General features: G+C 46.9%; 1 protein-coding gene across 1 annotated transcript in view; it reads right to left on the bottom strand.

The window, feature by feature from the left end:
• Positions 1-23520, bottom strand: part of NCKIPSD (NCK interacting protein with SH3 domain) — a 50017-nt gene that overhangs the window by 21434 nt on the left and 5063 nt on the right. Inside the window, exons 2-4 of the mRNA XM_036390751.2 lie at positions 6794-6906; positions 5854-6055; positions 1402-1489 (exon numbers count right to left, since the gene is read on the bottom strand). Coding sequence (XP_036246644.1) covers positions 1402-1489; positions 5854-6055; positions 6794-6906 — 403 coding nt within the window. The remainder of the gene's footprint in view (positions 1-1401; positions 1490-5853; positions 6056-6793; positions 6907-23520) is intronic.

The raw sequence follows: 23520 nt of genomic DNA, 5'->3' as shown, positions 1-23520 counted from the left end.
GTTTTGGTTAATCTTATCCATTAGTTTCTAGAGGGCACAAATGTATCCGAGTTCTTCCCTGACTATGAAAACAGTTACTTGGACAAACAGTGGGCTAGCTGGAGCTTCCCAAGAGCAGCTGGTGTTAGTGCTGGGAGAGGAGCTGTCCCCCGTGAGGAGCTCAGCTCTCACAGAGGACAGTTACCCACACACATGCCCAAAGGAAGAAGCAGTGGGACTGATGTGAAATGCCTTTGCTGCCCTTCCACAGGCAACTCCAACCCTTCCTGCTCCATCAGTGCTAGGAGCCCTCCACCAGTCCATCCACCACTCCTCCCAAAGTAAACACCACCTAGGCAGAAAAACTGGGCCCTTCACTCCCACACAAGTTCAGCATCCCCCTTTTTCCTCCTCCTCACAGAGGATCTTTCATGACTCATAGCTCCCCCTATGCTTCTTTAAGTAATGAGTTGAAGGAAACTGACCTTTGCAAATTCCCACCACTCCAGTGAAAAATGGCTCAATACCATTAAGCACCATTAAGGAAGCTGGTGCCAGTCCCAGGTCTCAATTACCTGCAAGTCAATAGCTCTGCCCTGCTCCACACAAGGGGACACGGGTGGGCTTGAAATGGGCTGAGTGTCACCAATGGCATCACTGTCACAGCACAGCAGAGCACTTGGGCAAGCTGGCAGCAAGTCAGAAGGATAAGCACTACTCTGTCAGCCCAACCACGCTGAAGATGGAGAAGCTCCAGCCCTGACCCCATGGTCCTGCCCTCAAGTGTTTCTCACTAGCAGCTCCTCTGCCTGTGGGCAGCACATAGGCAGATGTGTCCCTGGTATTATTACTGTTCTTTACAGGTACCAGACACTGAGTTAATGGAAATCCAACCACTGTACAAAGAAAGTTCTCAGCAGATTGGAAGTTGAGACTGCATTAAAAGCCAGTGAGCTCCCCTGGTAAAGTATCACACACTGCAAGGGAATGCTCCCTCTGCCTTGTTGGGAGACAGCCATGGTGTCTGTGGGAGAAAAAGGATCTTAAACCACTGACTCAGGGCACTAGCCAGACTAGCCACATGAGCAGGCAGAGAGTTGCTCCTTGGAGAGCCACAGGCACTGAAGGAGCAGGGGGATGCTGTACCTGGTACCCATCTACAAGCTGCTCAGACCCTCCCAAATCAGAACAGGCTTGAAGGAGCACTGGTAACCAGCTCAGGACCAGTAGCATTAAAACCTATAGGAATCAGGCTGTATACATTTCATAGATATATTTGTAAGGATATAAACCATAATCAGAATTCAAGGAATGCATAAGGATGCTCATCTAAGCACAAAGCAGAAGCATTCAGGCCTCATGGCTGTTACATCATCCAGTGTCTGCTTCATGCCCAAGACCTGGAGAGCAGCTTGTCCTTACTTTTAATGGGAGCAGCAATCTGTGCGTTCTTGCGCTTCTCTGGAGGTGGGGGGGTGACAGGAGCAGCACGATGAGCCTGTGGTGGGATCTGTAAGGAGAGATTGCAGAGCAATCAAAGGAGGTTGACAATAAACATATTCTCTTTATGAAGGCTTCTTTCTCATGTGCATGTGTAGATTTGTCCTTGCATCTCTCTTGTCATTTGGGGCAGTTTTCTCAGGAGGACAGATGCTAATGGACAGCCTCCCAGAAGAACAAAGCAGGACTCAAACTGACTTCATCCTCTCCCTGTGACAGGCAAAGCAGCCCTTGTTTAATTGCTGTGTTCAGAAGCACATGGCACATATGTCGTGTAGACCTGTCAAGCATTTACTCCTCCTTTATTCCAAATGCAATCCCACACACTTAACATGTCTCCACATTACTCTCAATAGCTCCACAGAGGCTGCAAACAGAGTGTGTATTTACACACTCTTCTGGAGAGATCCATTACATCAGCTACAAATACCCTTGCAGAAAGACAAAGCCAAGGACTGCAAACATGTAAGTGCCTTTTCCATGCTTTCAAAGTTATTTCTGCTCATGCAGGGAGAAAATAGGGTTTGACCCTCTGTAATACTCTGTTACCTATAGCAAGACACACTGGGAAAAGCTTTGCCAGGGAGTTGCATTAACTCTCCACATCTGGGGTTTCTTGTGCAAGTCTCTCCTTCTAGGATTGCCAAGCCAGCAGTGTACAAGCCCCAGACCCAGACTCCTACACTCATCTTTTCCTGTCAGATCTAAACACCATGATCACCAATATCACATTCACCCACAGTTACTCCAGTGAGGTGCAGCCTCAGGGTTAACCTCTAATCAGCAGAGCGTTACTGAACACAGCAGCCAAGCTAGGTGGGACCGTATTGCATCACTACACCAGTCCCCACAGCCCAGCAACTCAGGGCCAGGAGACTCTGCTTGGGACCTCTCAGGACTGCTGGGATTCAGAGCCTGCTGCCTCAAATGTGCCTCTGCTTTTATGAGATATTGCAATCACTGTCTGTGGCCAAACTTCCTAGGGGAGCACAGGAAGGGAAAGGAGGTGATAGCCTGAATGCCATGGGTAACCTGGCTTTCAACCATTTGGAAGCTACAATGACATTCAGTCCACCACAAGTGAAAATTTTCCAGGTTTGTTTAGCCCCAGAAGAGAAGTTTTTCTGTGCCCTGTCATTGCTGCATAGACCTATATAAACACCACTGAGGGCACAGAGCTCTGCCACTCTGCCACCCCAGAGTGAAAATCCAAGACAGGCCCCTGAAGGGTCTCTATCTTACATTAGCTCAGCAGAAAAAGAATGAGAAATGTATTTTTACCCCCAGATCTAGGAAGGGCAAAAACTTCATCTGAAATGGGAGCAAAGATATTCCTATAAATAGAACACCTTCAAAAGCCACCTCAAATATTCACAACTCCATGCCAAAAGCTGACCATGTGCTCACAGCCTGTGTCTAGATCCACTAGACAAGTCAAGACAGCAGTTTACACAAAGACTTTTAAAAAAGGATCTCTTAGTCCCTTTCCCACCCAACACCAAATACATCCAACCCTATACCATGCCATATAAAAAGTCCCTTTACAAGTGCCTTCAGCCAGTGAATTAGCACAAGACACTGCTGCAGACTCCCTGCCTGCACACTCGGCTCCTGTCAATCCACCCCACATTGTTCTCTGGGTGGAATGCTATCCAATACTTGCATACAGCTTCAAAAATTATCTGTGTTGGTCCAAAAAGAGACTGCACAGCTGAGAGAGGTCAAGCAGATCAGGAGGGGTCTCTGCATTGCCATGGTTGGCAGGCTGGCCCCAAATCCAGAAAGCTCAGCTGTGCTAAAAGCAGAGCTCTGTCTGCAGAGTGCTGGAGCTGACAGCACGAGTTGGAGCTGCTTGGCATGGCACAGCCACGATTACTGGGGCAGTGGGATTTAGCAGCCAGGCAGGCTCAGAGCTTAGCACAGATGCATGACATTGTTTGGAGATAGCAAGGGTTGGGTCATTCTGGAGTATTTCCATGGCTTCCAAATTTACCACACAAATTTAAGAGTTATCACAGGCGGGTGCTTAAATTAATAGATGTACAGACAATGCTAGCTCAGCCCCTGCCAGTTTAGACAGCCACACACCACAGTACAAGTGGCTGTAAGAAGAACATGAAGCATCACAGGAATTTCCCTGTGCTTGCCTGAGCCACATGATCAGGAGCTGTGGGGTGTAACCAATGGCCATCCCCTCCCTCCACCCCACATCCTAGCCACTACCTGGGGCCAACGGGAGGATGTAAAACACCAAAATCCCCAAAGGAAAACCTCCCTCCTCTGTGCAGCTGCCATGCACAAGGTGACCACAGAGGAGTCCTTGAAGTTCAGATCCCACCTGTCCAGAGGGGAAAAGATGAGGGACCTTACCAAAGGTTTAAATAGAAGCAACTGGGCTTGTGTTAAAACTCTCCCTTTCCCCAGGCCTCTATTAGGGCACTGTGAGCTTCCTCAAATCCACAGATTTTACACATCTGCTGCCTGTCCTTTACTCTTTTTCAAGGACTGATAGCAGGCTGTGCTCCCTGTGCTGCTCAAAGACAAGAGCTGACTTTACCACAACACTCTCATTCCCTTTACAGCCAAGCAGGCAGAGAACATCACCACTCTGACTCCAGGGAGCACTGTTATTATAGTAGTACCCTTTAAACAAAATAATAAAACAATAAACCAAATTAACAATCTCCCACCCACCACCTCCTCCAGGCAAACTCTGCCAAGACAGACACATTGGTCTGTAGCAAAGGTTTCTGGAGATGAGCATCACAAACTCACTGAGCATGCACAAATGCAGCAGACTGACTAAAATACTCCAAGAACCCAACCTCCACCCTTGGCAGCTGGTATGGCAGCAGCCCCAGCCTCCCACCTTATGCTGACTGTGGAGGAGCTGAAGCACAAATGCCCTCACCAACTACTGCAGCCAGTTCAGTCCTGGGAGCAAAACCACTGAGAGGAAATCTCAAATTTTGCTTAGGTTTTCAGATGCAAACAGTAAATGCACTTGAAAATCCCAAGCAATGAAAAGCACATGCCAAGACCTCTGCTCCTCTGGAGCTAGTGAGAAAGTTTAGATTTCAGTAGGTCTCCTCTTAGGCTACTGCATAACCAGTGGAAGAAAGCAATGCTGCTTCCTCTACTTTGTGTTTTCAAAGCACTCAGGAAATTCACTGAGCTGTTAAAATCTCAAGGAGCCCTTTCAGCACAGGGCTAAGCTGGAAGCTCTTCAACTGCATCCTCAGTGCCACCCAGACAGAAACAGTTCTTTGTCAGCCAAGGAAATTCGTCTTCCTCCTTTTTGGCAAGCAACCAAACCACAGACCAGATAAAGACAGGGAATCAGCATGGAGAATGGGCTGTAAGGTGCCCCATTTGCTTAGCCCTTAATGTACAGGCTTGAGAATGGAGCTAGCTTGACTGCCAAAGAACAAAAATGAATGCTGAGGAGAAAAATGGGGTTTGTAGGAATTGCTGTGTTCACCCAGAGCTACCTTTCATCTCCCCAAATTCACAGTTCTTCAAGTGTAAAACAAACCTCATCTGCTAGGGGTGACAGCAGATCAGTGCCTTATAAACACAATACCTCCAAACACTCAGTCCAGAGAGATGAAGAAAAATTACAGTGCATGTATTCATCTGTAGGAGGAATAAAATGCTCATCCTTGCTTGGTGGCTTTAGCCCTAAGATCCAGCTACACCTACACAGGGAAATCTGGCACATCATTCATCCCCAACAGCCACAGCCCCATCCTGGGCTGCTACTTTGAAGCCTCACTGACGCCACACTGTAACCTTGGAACTGCGTGTCGCTGAGATAAAAAAAGATCTGCTTTAAATATTATTTCCTGCAATTTGCCTTTAATTCACCATGATAAGCAACCTTCAGACAAAGCAGGATCTTTGGGGTTTTTTTGGCTTCTTGTTTTGTTTGGAGTAGTATAAATAGGCAGCCACAGCAGATAAAATGCTTAAGGACCAATGATCTTGTGCAGACATAACAAGAGGGAAATGAAGCAGTGCTGAGTGCTTGGAGGGAGCTCTACTGCTCATGTCAAAACTGCTTTTCAAAGCATTCTCCAGGGAGCCTGCAACTCTTTTAGAAAGTTGCCAGGAAATAGTCACACAGTACAGAGTGCATTTTGCATGTTACCATAAAGCCATGGACCCTCAAGGATTCCAAAACGCGTGACAACTGAAAATGGCAGAGGGACTGTTCCAGATTTCTTAGACGCCAACACTTCACACTGCAGTAATCCCAGGTCAGCAGCACAAACACCTGATTTGTAACTTCAGCTGCCAAGGCATTTTATTCAGCAGGACAAGAAACATCACAGCACCAAAGGAGGAACCCAGCACGTGTCCAGCCCCTGTTACCTGGTAGAGACCTTCATCCTCGCCCTCGAACTCGGTGTTGGGGAGGCTGTGGTGCCGCTCGTAGCCGGTCCTGCACACCCCGTTGGGCTGCCGGGACACATCCAGGTGGTGGTCACTGGAGGACTGGGTCATCACTGTGCCCTGGGGGGTGGGAGAGTGGCTCTTACGGGACACAGTCTCCTTCCGGTGATGGATCAGCTTTCTGAAATGGAATGATGACATCAGGAAGGGCAACGCTCAAGGGAGTGACCGTGCTGCAACACTGAAATTATTTTTTAATGATTTATTGCTTTTGGGCTATATATACCAGAATGGGCTACATTACTCTGAACACCAGCTCCAGTTTCATTAACAACTAAGGAAGCACTTCTGGGGGAGGAAGGAAGAGGCTTTGCAAAAGCCCATAATTTATTCAGCAGTTCACTGGAGAAAAATGCCTCTTCCTCGGGGGAGAGTCACATATTGCATTGCAAGCTTCAGAAATTGCCTGCACTTTAGAATTGCTGTTCAACCGAGATTAAACCAGCATGCCTCAGCACAGAGTCTGAGGTGTCAGAAAAAACAAAAATTCTCCTCACAAGCAATTATTTGAGAACGTATTAAAGACCTTGTGTCACATGCCAAAAACCTCTACAATTCCTGGCTGGTAAAGCAGAGAAAATGCAGCCAGGAAGGTTTTGGATTTCTCCTCGAAGCCTACAGTGTGGCTGAGAATCTCCTCTTCTTGGCATACACAGAGAGAGAGGAGCAAGGCCAAAGCTCTCCTTTGCTGGACACAGTTGTCAGGAGAAGCAGCAGCAGCTCAAACACTGGGAAGCAGCAGCACTCTTTGAGGAACAGAGGCTCAAACCAACAACATCCAACATCCCCCATGGACAGAATGACACTGTGATCACCCTCCATCTCTCAGCCAGCTCTCCCATGTGCCCATCATACTTACTGGAGAACATCTCTCTGCTCCAGGTTGTATTTCCCCCCATTCTTCATGGCTGCATTGTGCACAGCCTCAATGGCACGGTCAATGGACTGGAGAACCACATCCTGCTCCAGCACCTGAAAAACAACATCCAACATGTTACTGTGCCCTTCAGCTGAGGTTCTTTTGCACCAGAGGTTATGGCAGGAGAGAGCACAGTACAGTAAACTCCCAGAGTTTATGTTTGGGAAAGAAAGTCACTGTTAAAAGCACCAAAGTCCAATGATCCCTACAGGGAGATCAGAGGCAAAGCTTCAGGATCATGCAGCAGCCTCGAATATTTAGCCTGCTGCAGGGAGGTTTTGAGATCCCACTGCAAAGCCAAGTTTATCCCAAGTCCAATTATTCCTCCTTTTGCTGCCTTCCTGTGGAGCAAATTCATAACTGTGAATGTGACAGCTGAGATCTGGTGGTCTCCCAAGTCCATTTGCTCTGAATGATTTTTTTTGCTCGCTTTTTTCTTGATGGTTTTTTTTTCTTGTTTTGTAACTTGAAACATCTTTTCCAAATCACAGAATCACTAGGTTGGAAGAGACATTCAAGATCATAGAGTCCAACCCAGCCCTAACACCTCAACTAAGCCATGGCACCAAGTGCCACATCCAGTCTTTTAAAAAACACATTCAGGGATGGTGACTCCACCACCTCCCTGGGCAGACTATTCCAGTACTTTACTACCCTTTCTGTAAAAAACTTTTTCCTAATATCCAGCCTTTATTTCCCTTGGTGCAGCTTAAGAAAGCTGTGTTCTCTCATTCTGTCAGTGCTGCCTGGAGAAAGAGACCAACCCCCACCTGACTACAGCCACCTTTCAGGGAGCTGTAGAGAGTGATAAGGTCACACCTGAGTCTCCTTTTCTCCAGGCTGAGCACCCCCAGCTCCCTCAGTGGTTGCTCACAGAGTTTGTGTTCCCAGCCCATCTCCAGCCTCGTTGCCTCCTCTGGACTCACTCAAGTGTCTCAAGGTCTTCCCACACTGAGGGACCCAGAACAAGGTGCAGCCTCACCAGTGCCAAGTACAGGGCAGAATGACCTCCCTGCTCCTGCTGGCCACACTGTTCCTGACACAGGCCAGGGTGGCCTTCTTGGCCAGCAGGGCACACTGCTGGCTCATGCTCAGTCAGATGTTGACCAGTACTCCCAGGTTCTTTTCTGCCTGGGCACTGTCCAGCCACACCATCCCCAGCCTAGAGCATTGCAGGGGGTTATTGTGGCCAAAATGCAGGACTCAGCACTTGGACTTATTAAATCTCCACCCAAGCTGTCACAGCAACATTTATTCCTCCTGCCAGCTGGTTTAGCACTTGTTACTGCAGTTAAAATAAACAGCAGCCTTGAAACACCAAAGACGCCACTCCCTGGGCTCCCAGAGGAGGCTGGAAGGGGAACAGGAAGATAAAGCAGGTTCCTACACTTGTGACAGTCCAAAAGGCTTTGTTTACCAACAGTTGATATGCCTACAGGAGAGAAGACCTTTACAGGACTAAGGCAGATGGCAAAGGACACGATACTGAGTCTCTGGCCCACAGGTCTCCCATAAGCTGCCCCTGGTGCCAGCACCACCCATTCAGTCCCACTGCTCCAGCCTCAGCCATGCACGAGGGGAGGAGGGGAATGCTCAGACTCTAATGCTCACTGCAGCTGTTTGAACACTAAATCCCTCTTTCACTTGCTTTGGCCCCCCCTCTGTGCATCAGAGCCACTATTTATCCAGCCAGGCAGCGGCTGGATTCTCATCAAGGAGGCACCTTAATTGGCCTTAGGGGGCTGCAGAGCACAGAAGGGAAGCCCTCCCCACCAGGGCCAAAAGTGCCTGCCTCCATAACACTGGCATGCAGTTTCCTGATAACATCCTATGTATTATTTATATCCTGGTTAATTGCTTAAGCAAATGTGAATTAACAGCTACCACAGACTGTGGGGAAAAAAGCAAGGTGTGGATGAGAGACCTCTTCTGCAATACTCAGCTTTAAAAAATTTAGGAGGGTTTTTTTGTTGTTTTTTTTTTTTTTTGTTGTTGTTGTTGGTTTTTTTTTTTTTTTTTTTTCTTTTTTGCTGGTTTGTTTTCCCAAGAAAAATAGACAGGGAAGAAAGCAACTGGGGAAAACTTTAAAAATAAAACCAAATTTGTTAAAGTATCAGGTCAAGAACAAAACCAACACTCAGAATTCAGCTTTGGGATGAAACCTCCAAGCAGCCCCATGTGGCCTAGGGATATGGCCTAGGGAGCATTTCATCACCTCTAACCACAGAACGAAGGAAATGGAGCAAAGTGTATTTGAACACATTCCAAGGAGGGTTGGAAGAAACAGCAAGTTATTTCAGCGAGTTCACCTCATTTTCTGAAAAGATAAGAGAAAATTACAGCAAGCTGCATGCTCTCTCTGGGAAAGGGGAGCACTGCAGAAGTCTCCAGGGGAATGCCAGTATTGCTCTGAGTGCCACAGACCCCTGCCCTCTGCACACCCCACCTGCCCTCCTGCACTCCCACATGAGTCCCCGCAGTCTGATCATCCCAGGGAAGATAGCAGTACAGAGCACTGAATCCTACTGAACAGCTCAGCATCTCTGCCCTCTTCCACAGGGCACATCAGCACAGTCCACAGGAATCCATCCACAGGCTGGAATCATAGAATGGTTTGGGTTGGAAGGGATCTTTTAAATCTTCTAGTTCCAACCCCCTGCCCTGAGTAGGAATGTCACTCACTAGACCAGATTGCCCAGGGTCCCATCCAACCTGGCCTTGAACACTTCCAGGGATGGGGCATCCACAGTTTCTCTGGGCAACCTCTTCCAGTGCATCACCACTCTCCAGTTAAGGAATTTCCCCCTAACATCCAATGTAATCCTTGCCTCTTGCAGTTTAAAACCATGCCCCCTTGTTTTAGCACTACCTGCCAATGTAAAAAGTCATTGTCCATCTTTTATAAGCTCCCTTTAAGTACTGGAGGCAATGAGGTTTCCCTAATGCCTTCTCCAAGCTGTACAATACCACTCTCTCAGCCTGCCTCCACAGGAGGGGTGCTCCTATGGAGCTGCTCCTTGCTCTGCAATGCCATTTATTATGGAGAGGGTGCTTCCTTTCTGATAAAACACAGCATTTTCACACTAATGCAGCAGGGCTGTGACAACTGGCTTTTAGCTGCTGTGCCCTTTCCTTTTGTTTCTGTTCCCAACCTTCTATTAACAAGGCCCTGTCAAAGGGCTGGAATAAAGAAGCAGCATTAACTTGCTACTTGCACTTTATGACATTGTTGATGCTGCTCACAAACCATCTCCCTTGCTCAGCTGAGTTGGGAGGGTACATGTTGGGGAAATGGCAGGGCCTTCAGCACAGGGGCTGCCCCACATTCTGGATTTGCAGGACAGCCACCATCAGGGATCCCCTGCTTCGTAGTCATGAAGTTTAAAAGTAAGTATCAGTATCCTGGATGGATCATGTGAGTCAGAGGAATCTGCACGCTCCTTGGGTTAACCAAAATGGCACTGCTTTGTTTAAAGGGGGATGGATGAAAAAGCTCATTGCAGCTGAAATGAGCACAGGTTGCAAGAGGGCAAAAGTCTGATTTGCCAAGGTCTCACCTATGATCTCCTCCTCCCTAGGACTCGAGGGATTACGTGCTCACAGCAACTCTGGGCAGTGCCTCGCTGTTCTCCCCCTGCAATCCAGGGAGATCAGTCACTCTGCAGGACAGGGGAATCCTGCTGTATCCAGCACCCATTCCTGAGGATGCTGGCAGCTGAAACAGGCAGGCACATCCTCAGCAGTACCTCAGCTCACTCATTCACAGGCAGCCCTGGCCACGCATGGCTCTGCAGCCTGCAAAGGAGAGAGGCCACAAAGTGGCAGCAAGAGCAGAGCCCTGGAGTGCAGGCAGGGCTGGGTGCTCCAAAGTCCTGGAGAATCCTGTGCTGCAGTCCTGACCCATCCTATGCTCTGGGCTACACAGATGAAACCCTGTTCATAAGCTAAGGCTCACATGGAAGCAAGGGAATGCATGAAAAGGGCATTGCTGTACAGAGGGCTGCCAGAGGAGACTACCAAGCAAAGCCCAGGAATTCAGCTGGATTTACTGATGCTGCATGGTGGGGGTTGGCAGAGCCCTGGGCAACCACTGCAGCACGCAAGCTGTTAACTGTGTCCTTCACCAGTTTACTGGCTTGCCAGGCACAGGCACAGCCATGCCAGCCACCCTGGGAAGGCAGAAAAGGTGGCAGGGACAGGGCAGAGATGGCAGTGGAAGGCACTGGCCCTCACAGGGTGAGCACTCCTTGGTCAGCAGGGAGTGATGGTGCCCAGGCTGTGGCCAAGAGGCACCAGCCTCCTGCCCAACATACCACAAAGATCAAGGAGTATTTGCTGAGGTTTTGATAACACATTCCCACCAGTGCTTCACCCCAGAAAGGAGTGGCTGCCACCCCTTCTGTCAGGTATTTCTGGTTTAATCAAACAACACTGCAGCAGAGAAATGTTGGGCTCTATACACAGCCTGTCTGCACCACCCTGGTGACAGCAGAGAAGTGACCCTTGGTGATCACAGGCCATACTGGCCATGGGCACTGTATCAGAGAGCCAGGGCTACCACCAGCACCCCACAGGCCAGCTGCTCTGCAAGGAACATGGTACTGCTCAATTAGAGCCATGACTATCAGCCAGGAAACTGAATTTCTTCCTTCATAGCCTGGTGCAGGAAAATCACAGAAGCATTAATAAATCATTATTTCCTCACTCCTTGCTAATAACAGAAGGAAACAAAGGGTATCCCCAGAGCCTGCTCCTAATTTCCTCCCCACCTGATGAGGACAGAGCCAGACCTCAGCACTGCCTTGGGATGATTTGCACACCCCAAGGTGGTTGGGGAAGGATGCCTTTCCCAGGGCCAAAGACAAGCTTTTAAGAAGTAACCTTCCAGAATGCCTTGTGAGTACCTAAGCATGGTCTTGCAGAGACAGGAATGCATCTATCCCCATGCCTCACACTGCTCTCATCCTCACTGCCCCAAAAGGAGCAGTCTCCCCAGAAGGAGCACACCTGCACAGATGTGTCATACAGGCTGGTGAGAGACCTGAGCAATTCAGAAGACACTGCATGTGTCCTTGTTGTACAGGCAGACAACCTCCTCTCCTGCCCTCCCCAGGCTATCAGAAATGTTTCCCCCTCTCTCCTTGTAATCTTTCCACATGTACCACTAGTGTTGTTTAAATGCACTCACACAGAAGAACTTGCTCAACAGTCTAGAATAATCATACCTTTCAGAAAAGCATTTTCTAGACAAACAGGCTGACAGCTGCATCAGCTCAGACAGGCTGAGCCACTCTGTGTGCACAAGGCTCCCACATTTATGAAAGTGGCCCATTAACTTATGGCAGGCTTTTCTTTGCCTCCACAGGGGGCTGATCCAAGAAAACATAGCTTTTTTTCTCCTCCTACCGCCCCATTCATTAGTGATCAAGGGCATTTACTCTTCTGCATGTGCAGGAATCGGTGCCCTCACGCCTGCAGCTGCCTCTGCAGCCAGAGGGGTGCCCAGGCAGGGCTGCTCATCTTCACCCTCATCTCATTGCCCCAGCTTTCACAACATGACAACAAAGGACAGACAAAGTTTTGTCTCCAGTGACAGCTCAGTTTTCATGCAGCTGCACTGACACGGACCACTGGTGAAATTAGTATATTTATCCTGCTGGCATCCACAGGCACAGGCTGGTTCTTTGTTTCACAAATCAGAGAGGAACGCCACCTCTTAGGTCACATGCCCTTCACCCCCAGTCACCGCCAGACTGTCTGCATGTTTATTCCTTCCAGACTGAAATGATCACAGCACCAATTTACAAATATCAACTATCCTTTGTCCATGGCTCAGTGATGTGCCAGATCAGAGTTCCCCCTTTGGGACCACACAGCTCAAACAAATGGGCTGAATTTTGGTTTTTTGCATTGCTGGGGAAAATTCAGCTCCTTTCCCTTCCCTTTTTGCAGCCCAAATCAGAAATTTTTAGTCCTCAGGCTAAGAGAGATGCATTAACTTATTCTTGCCAGCATGAAGATATTGTGCCTCACAGCACACAAAAGCACACAACAAAAACACAAGTGAAACAATGGGCAACTGCCCTGGTTACTGAGCAAATAAAGATGAGTACAGCTCCAAACAAACCTGCAGCATCTCTGACTCCGAGCGAGAAAACAAAGACATGGCTGAGCTCTCCTGACAAAGAGGCAGCCCAGAAGCAGCCCAGGAATTCCTGCTGATATGCTACAGCGCGTTTCTCACGCATCCGTGTTTTTCCACTGTGTGCTGACAGCAGCCGCTTGAGCAGGCAGCCGGCACAAATGGGAAATGAAAAGAAAGGATAGCCAGGGAAAGGGCTTAAGCTGTGCAAATCACGCTAAAGCAAAAGCCAAAGCTCTTGGCAAAGAGATACACTAACTAGGGACAGGGCAGGCACAAGAGGCATTCTGAACAAACAGAACCCTGAAGGCAGCAGAGGGATGCGCAGCAACCAAACCTCAACCAATTTCTCTCCCAAGAGCAGGAGAGAAGAGGGTCAGGGAGCAGGGGGCAGAGACAGGCTGAGGGACAACAGAATGCATGCAACCCAGCACTGCATGCTTGTACTTCCTGAGGTGGAAATGCTTCATCCTCAGTCTCTTCCAGCCATGCTCAGACCCTGTTTACTGGCCACGATGACCAGAATCGGCCACTGATTCCTTCCCCTTATAGTTTTTCACTCTCCAGTAACCAGAACACATGTCTCATGCCGAAACAGTCTAAGAGGATAAAAGCAGAGACAGAATTTTTTAAAATAAAACAATCAACACATACTTATATATCTTGCTGTTCCCTGCTGCTTTGTTACTGCTCTCAATGCTTCCCTGGCTCAGCCTGCCCCAGGTGAGCAGCTGCCAGACAACAGAGCTGCCCCTCTCTTTAGGATCACCTGTTCAGTATCATTTTGCACACAATTGTCAAGTCAAGTCAGTATCTGACATCATCAACGTGGCATTTGTGCAGGAAAACTTACATTTCTACTGACACATACATAAACATAAAATGTATATACATACACAAACATAAATGTATACATACAACATAATGTATATACATACACATACTCGAGTTTTCATCTACACTGAAAAAGAAAACAGTAGATAACCTCTGCTTTGATGAAAATGCAGGATTATGAACCAGGATCTATCAAGGTGAAAGGAAACATACTGCAGGGCAGCACTAGAAGTATACCAAGACTTTTGACATATTAGCCTCTGAAGTCAAAAAAAAGCCCAACAGAAGGGGTTTTGCCAGACTTTGTGTGGTCTTCAGTTTGTAGCCAAAAAACTGCTACAGATGTGATTTGCTCACTGAGATTCAGCACAGCTCCAAGATCACTTGCACACAATTAGCACAGGTCTATAAGACAATCCCTATATTAATTATGATCAAAAATGCAACTAATTTCTAAGTTCCCAGAGTGCTGGGAAGAATGCAAGGTGCTAATCTCAGCCCATCTTTGTTTTGATTGAGTTGGCAAAAACATGGATGTGGGATGAAGATCCAACCACAGAAACTCTCTTTGCAGTTAATCAGATTTGCCAAGAGCTGCCAGAACAAGGAGCAAGGTCAAAGCCCAGAGGAAAGAACAAGACTGGAAAACTCTGCAAGTCCTGGCTCTTTTTCTGGCATTCAAAGAGGAAAGCTCAGTTTCCCCCCACAATTTATTTCCATGGCAGAGACTGTAGCAAAATGCCAGAAAGGTGACAGTTATATAAAACCTAGGATGAAAAAATTCAAATTTCTGCCACGATTGAGAGAACTCTTTCCCTTCCCAATCACCCTTGCCTTGGAGCACATTCCAGTACATGAGGATCAAGTAAGTAAAAGTCTCCAGGGGTCAAGCAGGAAAAAGATCCAATTACACTGTTAATTCAACTGATGCCCAAAGACACATGCAGAAGAGCCCATATGTACATGTTAACCAAAAGAGACTTTCCTCCTGCATGCCACAGACTGGCACTGATGTAACAGCTTGCAGTTACATGTTTGAGAAAGAGGTAATAACTTGTGATTCATCTCACACAGGAATTTATGATTTATCAGCTTTTCTTCCCAAATCCTCCCTGTCCCATGACCAGCATTCTGGCAAGAGTCAGAAAGCAGCAAACTGGAGTTATGATGTGCTTTGGGCATAACAACTGTGTTGGCCAAACCTAAAACCAGGGGCAAATTAAAAAGTGTCTCTTAGACAGACAGAAAATGGGGAAAGGCAAAATTAATTGGACCTGCTGTCTCAGTCCCAGTGAACATGGGAAGACAGGCAGCAGGCACAGGTCTGCAACCCAGGAACATTGGCCAGGCAGGAAGGAGAAGGGGCAAGGAGGGTGCACAGGCCACCATCCAAGGAAGTGCAGAGCCTGTGGGTTTGGCAGGAACAATTTGAGTCTGCCACATGGAGAACAAGTGCTGCTTTCTGGTAGATGAACAGCCACATGTACTCCAATAAAGCCATCAATGAGGGAGAAGAGATTTCATCCTTAAGAGGTTACCACAGAAAAGTCATCAGCCAGTTTTAGTCTGGACAGTTGTAAATTGCACAAAATAGTAAACCAGACATGAATCCTCAGGATCTTTTGAGTAGCACCAGGATCAGACTGCCAGACCTGGCACAGCCCAGGCTCTTTTCTGCTAAGCTGTCACTGTGAGATGAAAACCTGTCTTGCATTACTGTGAGCAAACCTGAGAGAAGCCCTGGAAAGTTCTCCCCAAAGATCATTCTAGTCAGGAGGATCAAAGGCAGCTCACTGCTGCAGGATCAGTTAACAGTCTGGATAGAAAAGAATTTTTCTGTGTTTTGGACTCTACATGAAGAATAAGCATGGCTTTCTCTGCCATGAAGGGACACAGCTCCCCTGCACACTGTGGCAGGACATCTACCCCTCCCCTCCTCTACCACAGGTACTTGGTGCATAGAGAGAACCTGGCTGAAAGGCCCAGCAAGGGGTCATCTCTGGCTCCAAAAAAGCTCAGGCCTCAGCTGAGAATGTATGTCTTAGTCTGGAGAGCGGATGTGGGAAGAGATAAAAGAAATATTCTTGACTGAGAGACACTGTTTTACAAACTATAAAAGACATATAAGTTATCACAGAGCAAGAAGCCTCTTACACACACCCTAACCAGTGTTCAAGACTTCCCCCCAGAGTTTGGATGCAGATTCCGTGGTTGGTTTCCTGGGAATTGGGGGGAAGGATCTCAATGTGTGCCCCACCAACAACTGGATGGTAAGATACACTGAATCCTAAGTTATATTATTTCTTCACTAGCTGTAATATTAATAGGTAGCTTTAACTCCACGCTGTACATATCTACTAGTAGTCTCTTTTTGTCCTTGTTCCCCTGTAGTATTAGTTTAAGTATTATGTCTGTTAGTTTTGTGTCTATTAAATAAATAATTCATTCTATATTAGACCAAATCACCCATTATTAAAGAAGTTGTGAATGAGAGTGGATTTTGGGGTGCTGGTTACCTCAATAAAGCTACTGCCTGCTGCCAGAAGCTGGGCAAAAGGCAAGGACTTATCTAAACCCCATCCATTCGTAACACACACCCAAAATAAAGAGAAAGCCAGCAGGGCAGGAGCAGAACACACTAACTTATAGAGAAAACCCAGCATTTTCCTCTGTAATGAGCATTTCCTTTCCTCAAATTATTGGTGCATCCTACCTGAAACTCAACTTACCAAGTTGTGTGATCAGATCACACATGCAACCCCCTCTGAAATAAAATGACCCTTAGATCACCATATGGAAAAACCTGAGCATTTTTTACCACGAGTAAAATGGCTCCAAGCAAATACAGAATGGCTGGGTTTATGCTGTTCCTTTGTTCAAAGACAGCAGGTCCACATTCTCATTTGAAGGTGGAGGGATTACTTGCCAACAGTACTTTTACTATCATCCCTTCACACAACCCCTAAGCACAAAAGATAAACCAAGGTCCTTGAGCACTTCTCCTGCTAATGATGTTTCAGGCCAGGGACCCAAGACAGCAAACATATTGACAAGGTTTCTCCAAAGCAGACGCCCATATAATGTTCCCACAATATGGATCTCACAAGCAACCTTGCTTCTCTCCACAGCTCCCTCTGGGTCACAGGAACAAAGATTTGAAACATCAGTACTGGGAAATCCCAGGATACCCAACCAGCTTCTCCCCAACATTTTCAAGCTGTACTGAACAGCTCCCACCAGCATTGAGGAGACACATCTCCCCTTTGGTGGGGACGTATTTCCCAACATGGGAATCCCAAGTAAGTCCTCCACCTATGCAGAACAGCATGTCCAGACCCAGCGGGCTTCTTCCAGCTGCTAGGATTGTTCATGACTTTAGACTGCTACAAATTACTCATGCTGGGATTTAAACAATGTAACAACCAGACTCTGTGTAAAAGATAAACCTCACATGCTCATTTGCTTTCAGGTGGGCCACAGTAAAGCTATGGCAAGAAGGAATATCCTCCAAAAGAGGATCCTGTGCCATGGGTTTTGGTAGCTATATATTTTAACATGTTCAGAGTAGCACTATGGAACAGAGGATGTTATTCGTGCTTTTGGCTTATCAGTGCTACAGACAAGAATTCCATCAAGTTAGGTGTGCCAGCTAATTCTAGCAAAGCCATTTACAGACTGTTGAGGGTGCAGGTGTAGGGCAGCAATGGAGGACGTATCAGAGGGGTTGAAAACTCCATACACATCGCACTGTCAAGAGGCAGATCATGGTAATTGGTCACAGACAAAATACCCAAGTGTGCACACATCCTTGTTAGCTGAGAGCTGCTTCTGCATGCACATTTATTCCTTAAAGTAGGTTGGGTTTCTGCTGATGTTTCTATTCCTGACTCTCACCAAATCCAGCAAGTCAATGCAATCATGCTTTATGGGGACAGTGATAAAACTAAAGCTAATTCATACCCCAAAAACAGTGAAGATACCACTGAGATCTGCAGCAGTGTCTTACACTATTACATGTGTGATCATAAAGACAACAGCACAAGCCAAAATAAACCCCAGAAAATCTTGAACTAAAGATCCTGCAGTTGTTTTTGACTAGCAGAGAGCAGAACACTACTTTTCTGTGCTGCAAAACTTCAGCAGACTGACAGTTTCCATTGACCTACAAAAGTAGCTTGAGAATTGCAAGTTTAGCTCTGTTCATCAAAGGAATAAGGCTAACTTGCTGTTATCTCCAGATTCAGTTCTAGAACAAATTCTGGGGTTTGTTCAGTGAGCTTTTTTATCTTAAAAAAAATTAAAGGGTTGAACTGGATTTGCTGACACTTCACCTATAAGGAAGTAAGAGTCACAGAAGCAATTCATTAGTGTCCACACTATCTTCAGGAGAAAACCAGCCTCTGCTTTAGCTGCAGTTTATAATCCCATCTCCTTCTGCAGCTTAGACTAGCACAGACTCCTCAGAAAACACAAAGAAATGGGGACAGGAGGGGAATGTCCTCATAGGACAATGTGCTTCGGGCAGCAAAACAGCCATAATCCTGTTTTCCTCACTTCCCGAGGCAGTGAACAAAAAAACCTGCCTTTGTTATACTGCTCATTTCCCATGTGCAAAAGTTGCTCCCAGCTCCCATGGCTCATTACAGACTTACTGAGGCAGTTAAAGACCGAGTGTGACTCGAGGACGGCGGTGGGACACCTCAGGTGCCTCCCACCAAGGCACACAGCGAGGACAGGGCACCAGGTGAGGCACCAGGAGGCATGGGCACTGCACGTGGGAGAGGGGACAGGTGAGACAGGCACGTGGGAGAGGGGACAGGCGAGACAGGCACGTGGGAGAGGGGACAGGCGAGACAGCTGCACTAAACCCCGAAACCGTGGCACGCCGCTTTGCCACCAGAGCGCCCTGCAGTCATGCCAAGCCACCACACGGGTCCCACAGCAGCTCCCTTGTTTCCTGCACAGAGCCCTATAAAAGGGGGTGCCCAACAATAGAATTTGGCTGACAATGTGTTCTGTTGCATGCCTGTCTCCAACATCAGTGACAATCTGGAAAGGCACAGAACTCACCGAGTTTACACAAAAAGGAATTGTCACCACATCAGATTCAGAGGCCACGGAGGTTTGCATTTGTCTGCTCAGTGGAGAGCTTCAACTTGATGTCTCTAGGCAGCCATCTGGTTTCCACAGGAGCTGCCCTGGTTCTTATTGCAGCACACAGACATTGAGTGAACTCTGCTAACAAAGAGCCCTCCATCCCAAAAATATGTCCAACCACTTCCATCCCCCAGGTGCAAGTGGGTGAGAGGCACCTGTGTGGTCCCTGAAGGCTTTCTTCACACCTCCAGAGAAAGAGGATGAAGCTCAGAGGCTGAGCTCAGCCTCCCAGCCAGTCAGCTCAAGGGCAGTGGAGGGGGAGCAGCAGTAGGAACAGTGGGAGATGACATCCCAGCTACCTCAGTAGCTGAGGAGGTATGGCCCCAGGCACAAACCTCATGGACAGGCATTCAAAGACCTTTTCAAGACATCATCCCAGCAATTCCTGCCTCCTTGTGGGTGAGTGTCTATCTCTGCAGCTCCTGCCTCACCCTCTCCCTTAACCCTTTAGTTTTTGTTCAATATAATAGAAGCTTTGGAGTTGAGGCCTGCCCTAAGGTTTCCATACTACAAGGCATTGTCCCTACTTGTACTACAAAAAACCCCAAGAAATAATTAGTAGTTAATACTTAGAAACTATCTAATCTGAACTTTAAACCTGTGATTTAGCAAGAAATGACCCACAGCCTGGAATTATCTAGCATGCCAACAGCTTGGTTTTCTAAAAAAAAAAAAAATTTAATTATAACTCTTGAGCAGCTGAACAACCTAAAATACCAGTCTATGGTGGCATTTCCAGATCACAGAAAAAATCAACACCTTGCAGACCACTTTCACACACAGCACCCCAGCCTAAGCAGCAAAGGGAGACAAAGCAGCACAGATGTTCCCCCCATTCCCCCCACGGCATGACAGGAGATCCCTATTCAAAAGCCCATCCCACTAGCATGAAAGGCAGCCTGAGTCAGAGGAATGGCTTCACTGCACTTGCAGCTGGGTGACACTGCCTTTTTAGCTGGTCCAGATGAACAGGAGGAAGCATCTTCCAAGGAGGATAGGAATGACAACTTCTAAACAACTTCACCAGGCAAGCAAGTAACCAGGGAAAAAAAAAAACACGGACTTCCCACTTCATCTAAAAAGCTGACAAACTCTTACTTCCCCTTCCTGCCTAAACCTCATGCTAAAAGAGGACAAGTTTTACTTCTTTTCTCCCTTGAAAGGGAAGCAAACAGCTCTGCCACACAAGCTCTGCAGTGCAGGGCACGAACACAGATGATCTCACATGAAGCTGAGCCTCCTCTCCCAAGGTGGTGGGTCCTGTCTTTTGGACAAGACTCTGTTTGTCTGTCAGCACTGAGAGATTTCCACAGAATTGTGCTCAATATCCCTGTGGTGAGAATGCAAAGGGGAGCAAAGACAAACAGCTGCAGTCATGAATTGTGTCTTCTGTTTCACTTCTCACATGACAAGCTTCAAAACCCTGGTTTTAAAATCAAAGGTTTTCCCATGTGATAAAAAGTCAAGACAAATTAGGTTTGACAACACCCTCTTTTAAAGGTCAAAATTTGATTTGTGAGCCACTGGCTGGGGAAGGAAAGTGATGCTCCTCCAGAAGCAGGACCAGGACCCACAATTCCTGCTGTGACTCAGACCTGAGGCAATGAGGTCAGTCAGGGTCCACAGAAAGAATTCCAGTGACCTGCCATTTCAAATGAGAATTTCTCCTATAAATACCACAAGGATTTTTCAGATCCAGGTGCCAATTCACAGAAAAAGCACAAAGTGGGGTCCTCCAGGAGTGCCAGCACCCACTTCTCTCGGAGAGTGTCAGCCTGGAAGCAAGACCTCCTTCCCACTAGAAGCTGGGACCCATCACAATGCAGTAGCAACTCTGGCAGACAGAGATCACCAGCCCTCACAGCCCCTGCAAGCTTGCACAGAAATACACTTCTTCAGTGAAATAAATGGAGTCAACTCTTACTGATGTGGCCAAGATGAAAGCCTCAATTTAAGTTTTGTCTCAGGATGAAACACAATGCACATGCATTTTAATTTAAAAATCTCTGAATACAGAGCTCTGTTCGAACCTGTGTCTTGAAAAATTTTGGTTATGGCAATGGCCACATAGACTGTTAGTATCTGTGAAGTCTAATTTTCTTGCAGACCATCCAATGCTATAATTGCATACTAAGGCTGCTTGTACTTCTCTCCTTATAAACCCTTCTGGAATTCGTACTTCTTCCAATACCCAGGCTGACAGCTCACACACTGAATACATAATCCTGTCTAGGAATGACAAAGTTTAAATTGCTCATGAGTGAGCAAATCTGGGATACTCTTATAAACTGTTTGTTTTTATGTACAGCTAAGATACAAAAGGAACAGAATAGAAAGAAGGCTGCTTCTGCTCCAAAGCTCTCCTCAACAGACAGGTTCAGCTGTTTTTTATGTTTCAACCACTGGCAGATGTAAATACCCACTTTACACCGTAGGATTTGACCTCCCCCATAGGCATTTGTATGCCCAAGGCCTTGCAAAGGATCATCTTAGGTCAGCCAGTGACCATGATATAGTCTGCTTTTGTCAAAGCCTTTCCTCATTTAGAGGCTGCTCCAAGCATGGAGGTTACTCTTCTCTTGCAAGGAGGAGGACTCTTCACACTGTTTTCCCATCGTCACTAACAGAGTCCATTTTTCTCCAAAGACAAGCAACATTAATTCCTCCCTGCTCTTCAGTGTCTTGCTCCCTCTGTACTTCACACAGAGCAACAATCACAAGAAAATCAATTTCCATGAACTTTCTGGTTTATTGGTTTCATATTTCTTTCAATACAAATCTCTCCTCCTTTTTTTTTTTTGCAGTTTGTGCTTGTTTTTTCTAATAGGAGCTCACCTGATGGGATGCTGGAAATCCTCAAAGGAAACACAAGAGTGGGATTGTGAGAAATGATGCAGAAGCACAAACAGAGCAGGATGTTCCTAGTTCAAAGCTGGCAGTTCTTCCCCTTGCAATAAAAAGCTCATCATTATCCAGATGTAAACAAGGAAAGAAAGCCTAGCCATCTTCTCCTGATGAAAAGCATTCAAAAACCATACAGTAGGCAAAAAAAAACCCCAAAACCACAGATTTGATCAGTAAAATTGCAAAGTAACAGCAGGTGATCACCTGTGCAACACTGTGAAATGCTCACAGCCGAGCACTAGAAAGCAGATGTGCAAATGACCTGGCAGACACTATGACCCTGCAGGGAAGCTGGGAACCCATCTGTGTCTGTCTGCTCTGGGTAAGTGCCTCTTCAAAGGCTGAAAAGAAAATGGCACATTTCCTCTTTCCAGTCTGTCCCCTCACCTCGCCCTTCTTCCAAGACAAAGAGAGCTGCAGTCACATGGCTCAAGAGTGGACAAGGATTCTCAGACATGTCCCTACTGCCTGATCGCTTCTGACCAAAGCAGCCTTCATGCTGTTCAACTCTGAAACAGGCTTAATATTTCCAGCCCAACAGAGCCATCCATGTATCCACCAGCGTCACTCCACCCCTGACACAGGAGTGATAAGACCACGCCACCAATGCTGCTCATACCTGGGTGTCCAGGCCACAAAGACAAATTTTATCTGGTATCAAAAAGCCTAACTATTTCTAATTGGAGTAAAAGTGAGAAGAACATGTCTTCACAGCCAAGACTAAAGATCATTACCATAGCTCTTTAATCATTCTGGACCGTGAAAGATTGTAGATCTTCTGGCTAAAATTTCAAGTGTTTAGCTACAGTAATTAGAAATGGTTATAATTCCCTTGACTGTGTAATTTAGTCTCAAGAATAAAACTATATCTCAAAGCACAAGCAACTCTGACACAACAGCATCTCTGCTATGGTGAGACCCCAGAGAAAAATGCTTCGTTCTTTCACTTTCTTGCATGTATCAAGAAACACAGCCTCAGCTACAAAGCACTACCAGCTGCTCATTCTCCAAAATAAAACTTTATTTTTAGCCTAAGCACTTACTCAGGATCTGTGTGAGTATTGCAATTAAGCTCTCACGCCCATTGAAAGCTCTGTCAAACCTGCAGCAGATGACAAACAACGCTGCAGGCTCCAGCGCAGGGGACAGTCCGTACAGCAGCCTGTACAGTCACCACCTGTTCAGGAACAACAGGAGCAGCTCTGCCAAGGGGCAGAGCACCACAGTTAAAGCTGGATTTTAAGCAGATAAAGGGAGAAACTCAAGCTAACAACAACTGCCAAAACTTAGTTTCCAGCAAGCCCAGGGAGGTTGTAGTATCTCCCTCTCTGGAGACATTCAAATCCCACCTGGACATGTTTGTGTGTCACCTCTCCAGGTGGCCCTGCCTTTGCAGGGGGTTGGACTGGATGATCTCCAGAGGTCCCTTCCAACCCAAACTATGTTGTGATTGACAATGTACAACCAACTGGGGAGCTGCAACTCCACGATCTTTAAAGTCCCTCCCAATTCAAGCTATTCTACGATTCTGTGTTCCACAACCATCATTGTCTCCATGGCAGTGTGGAAGGTTTGACACTACCTGAGCTGCCACAGTGATCCCACACAGCACCAGCCTTGGCACTGCTGC

This window comes from Molothrus ater, chromosome 11 (assembly GCF_012460135.2).
Source record: "Molothrus ater isolate BHLD 08-10-18 breed brown headed cowbird chromosome 11, BPBGC_Mater_1.1, whole genome shotgun sequence".
NCBI lineage: Eukaryota > Metazoa > Chordata > Aves > Passeriformes > Icteridae > Molothrus > Molothrus ater.
Note: the sequence above shows the minus strand (reverse complement) of the source record. Positions and strands in the feature narration are given on the sequence as shown.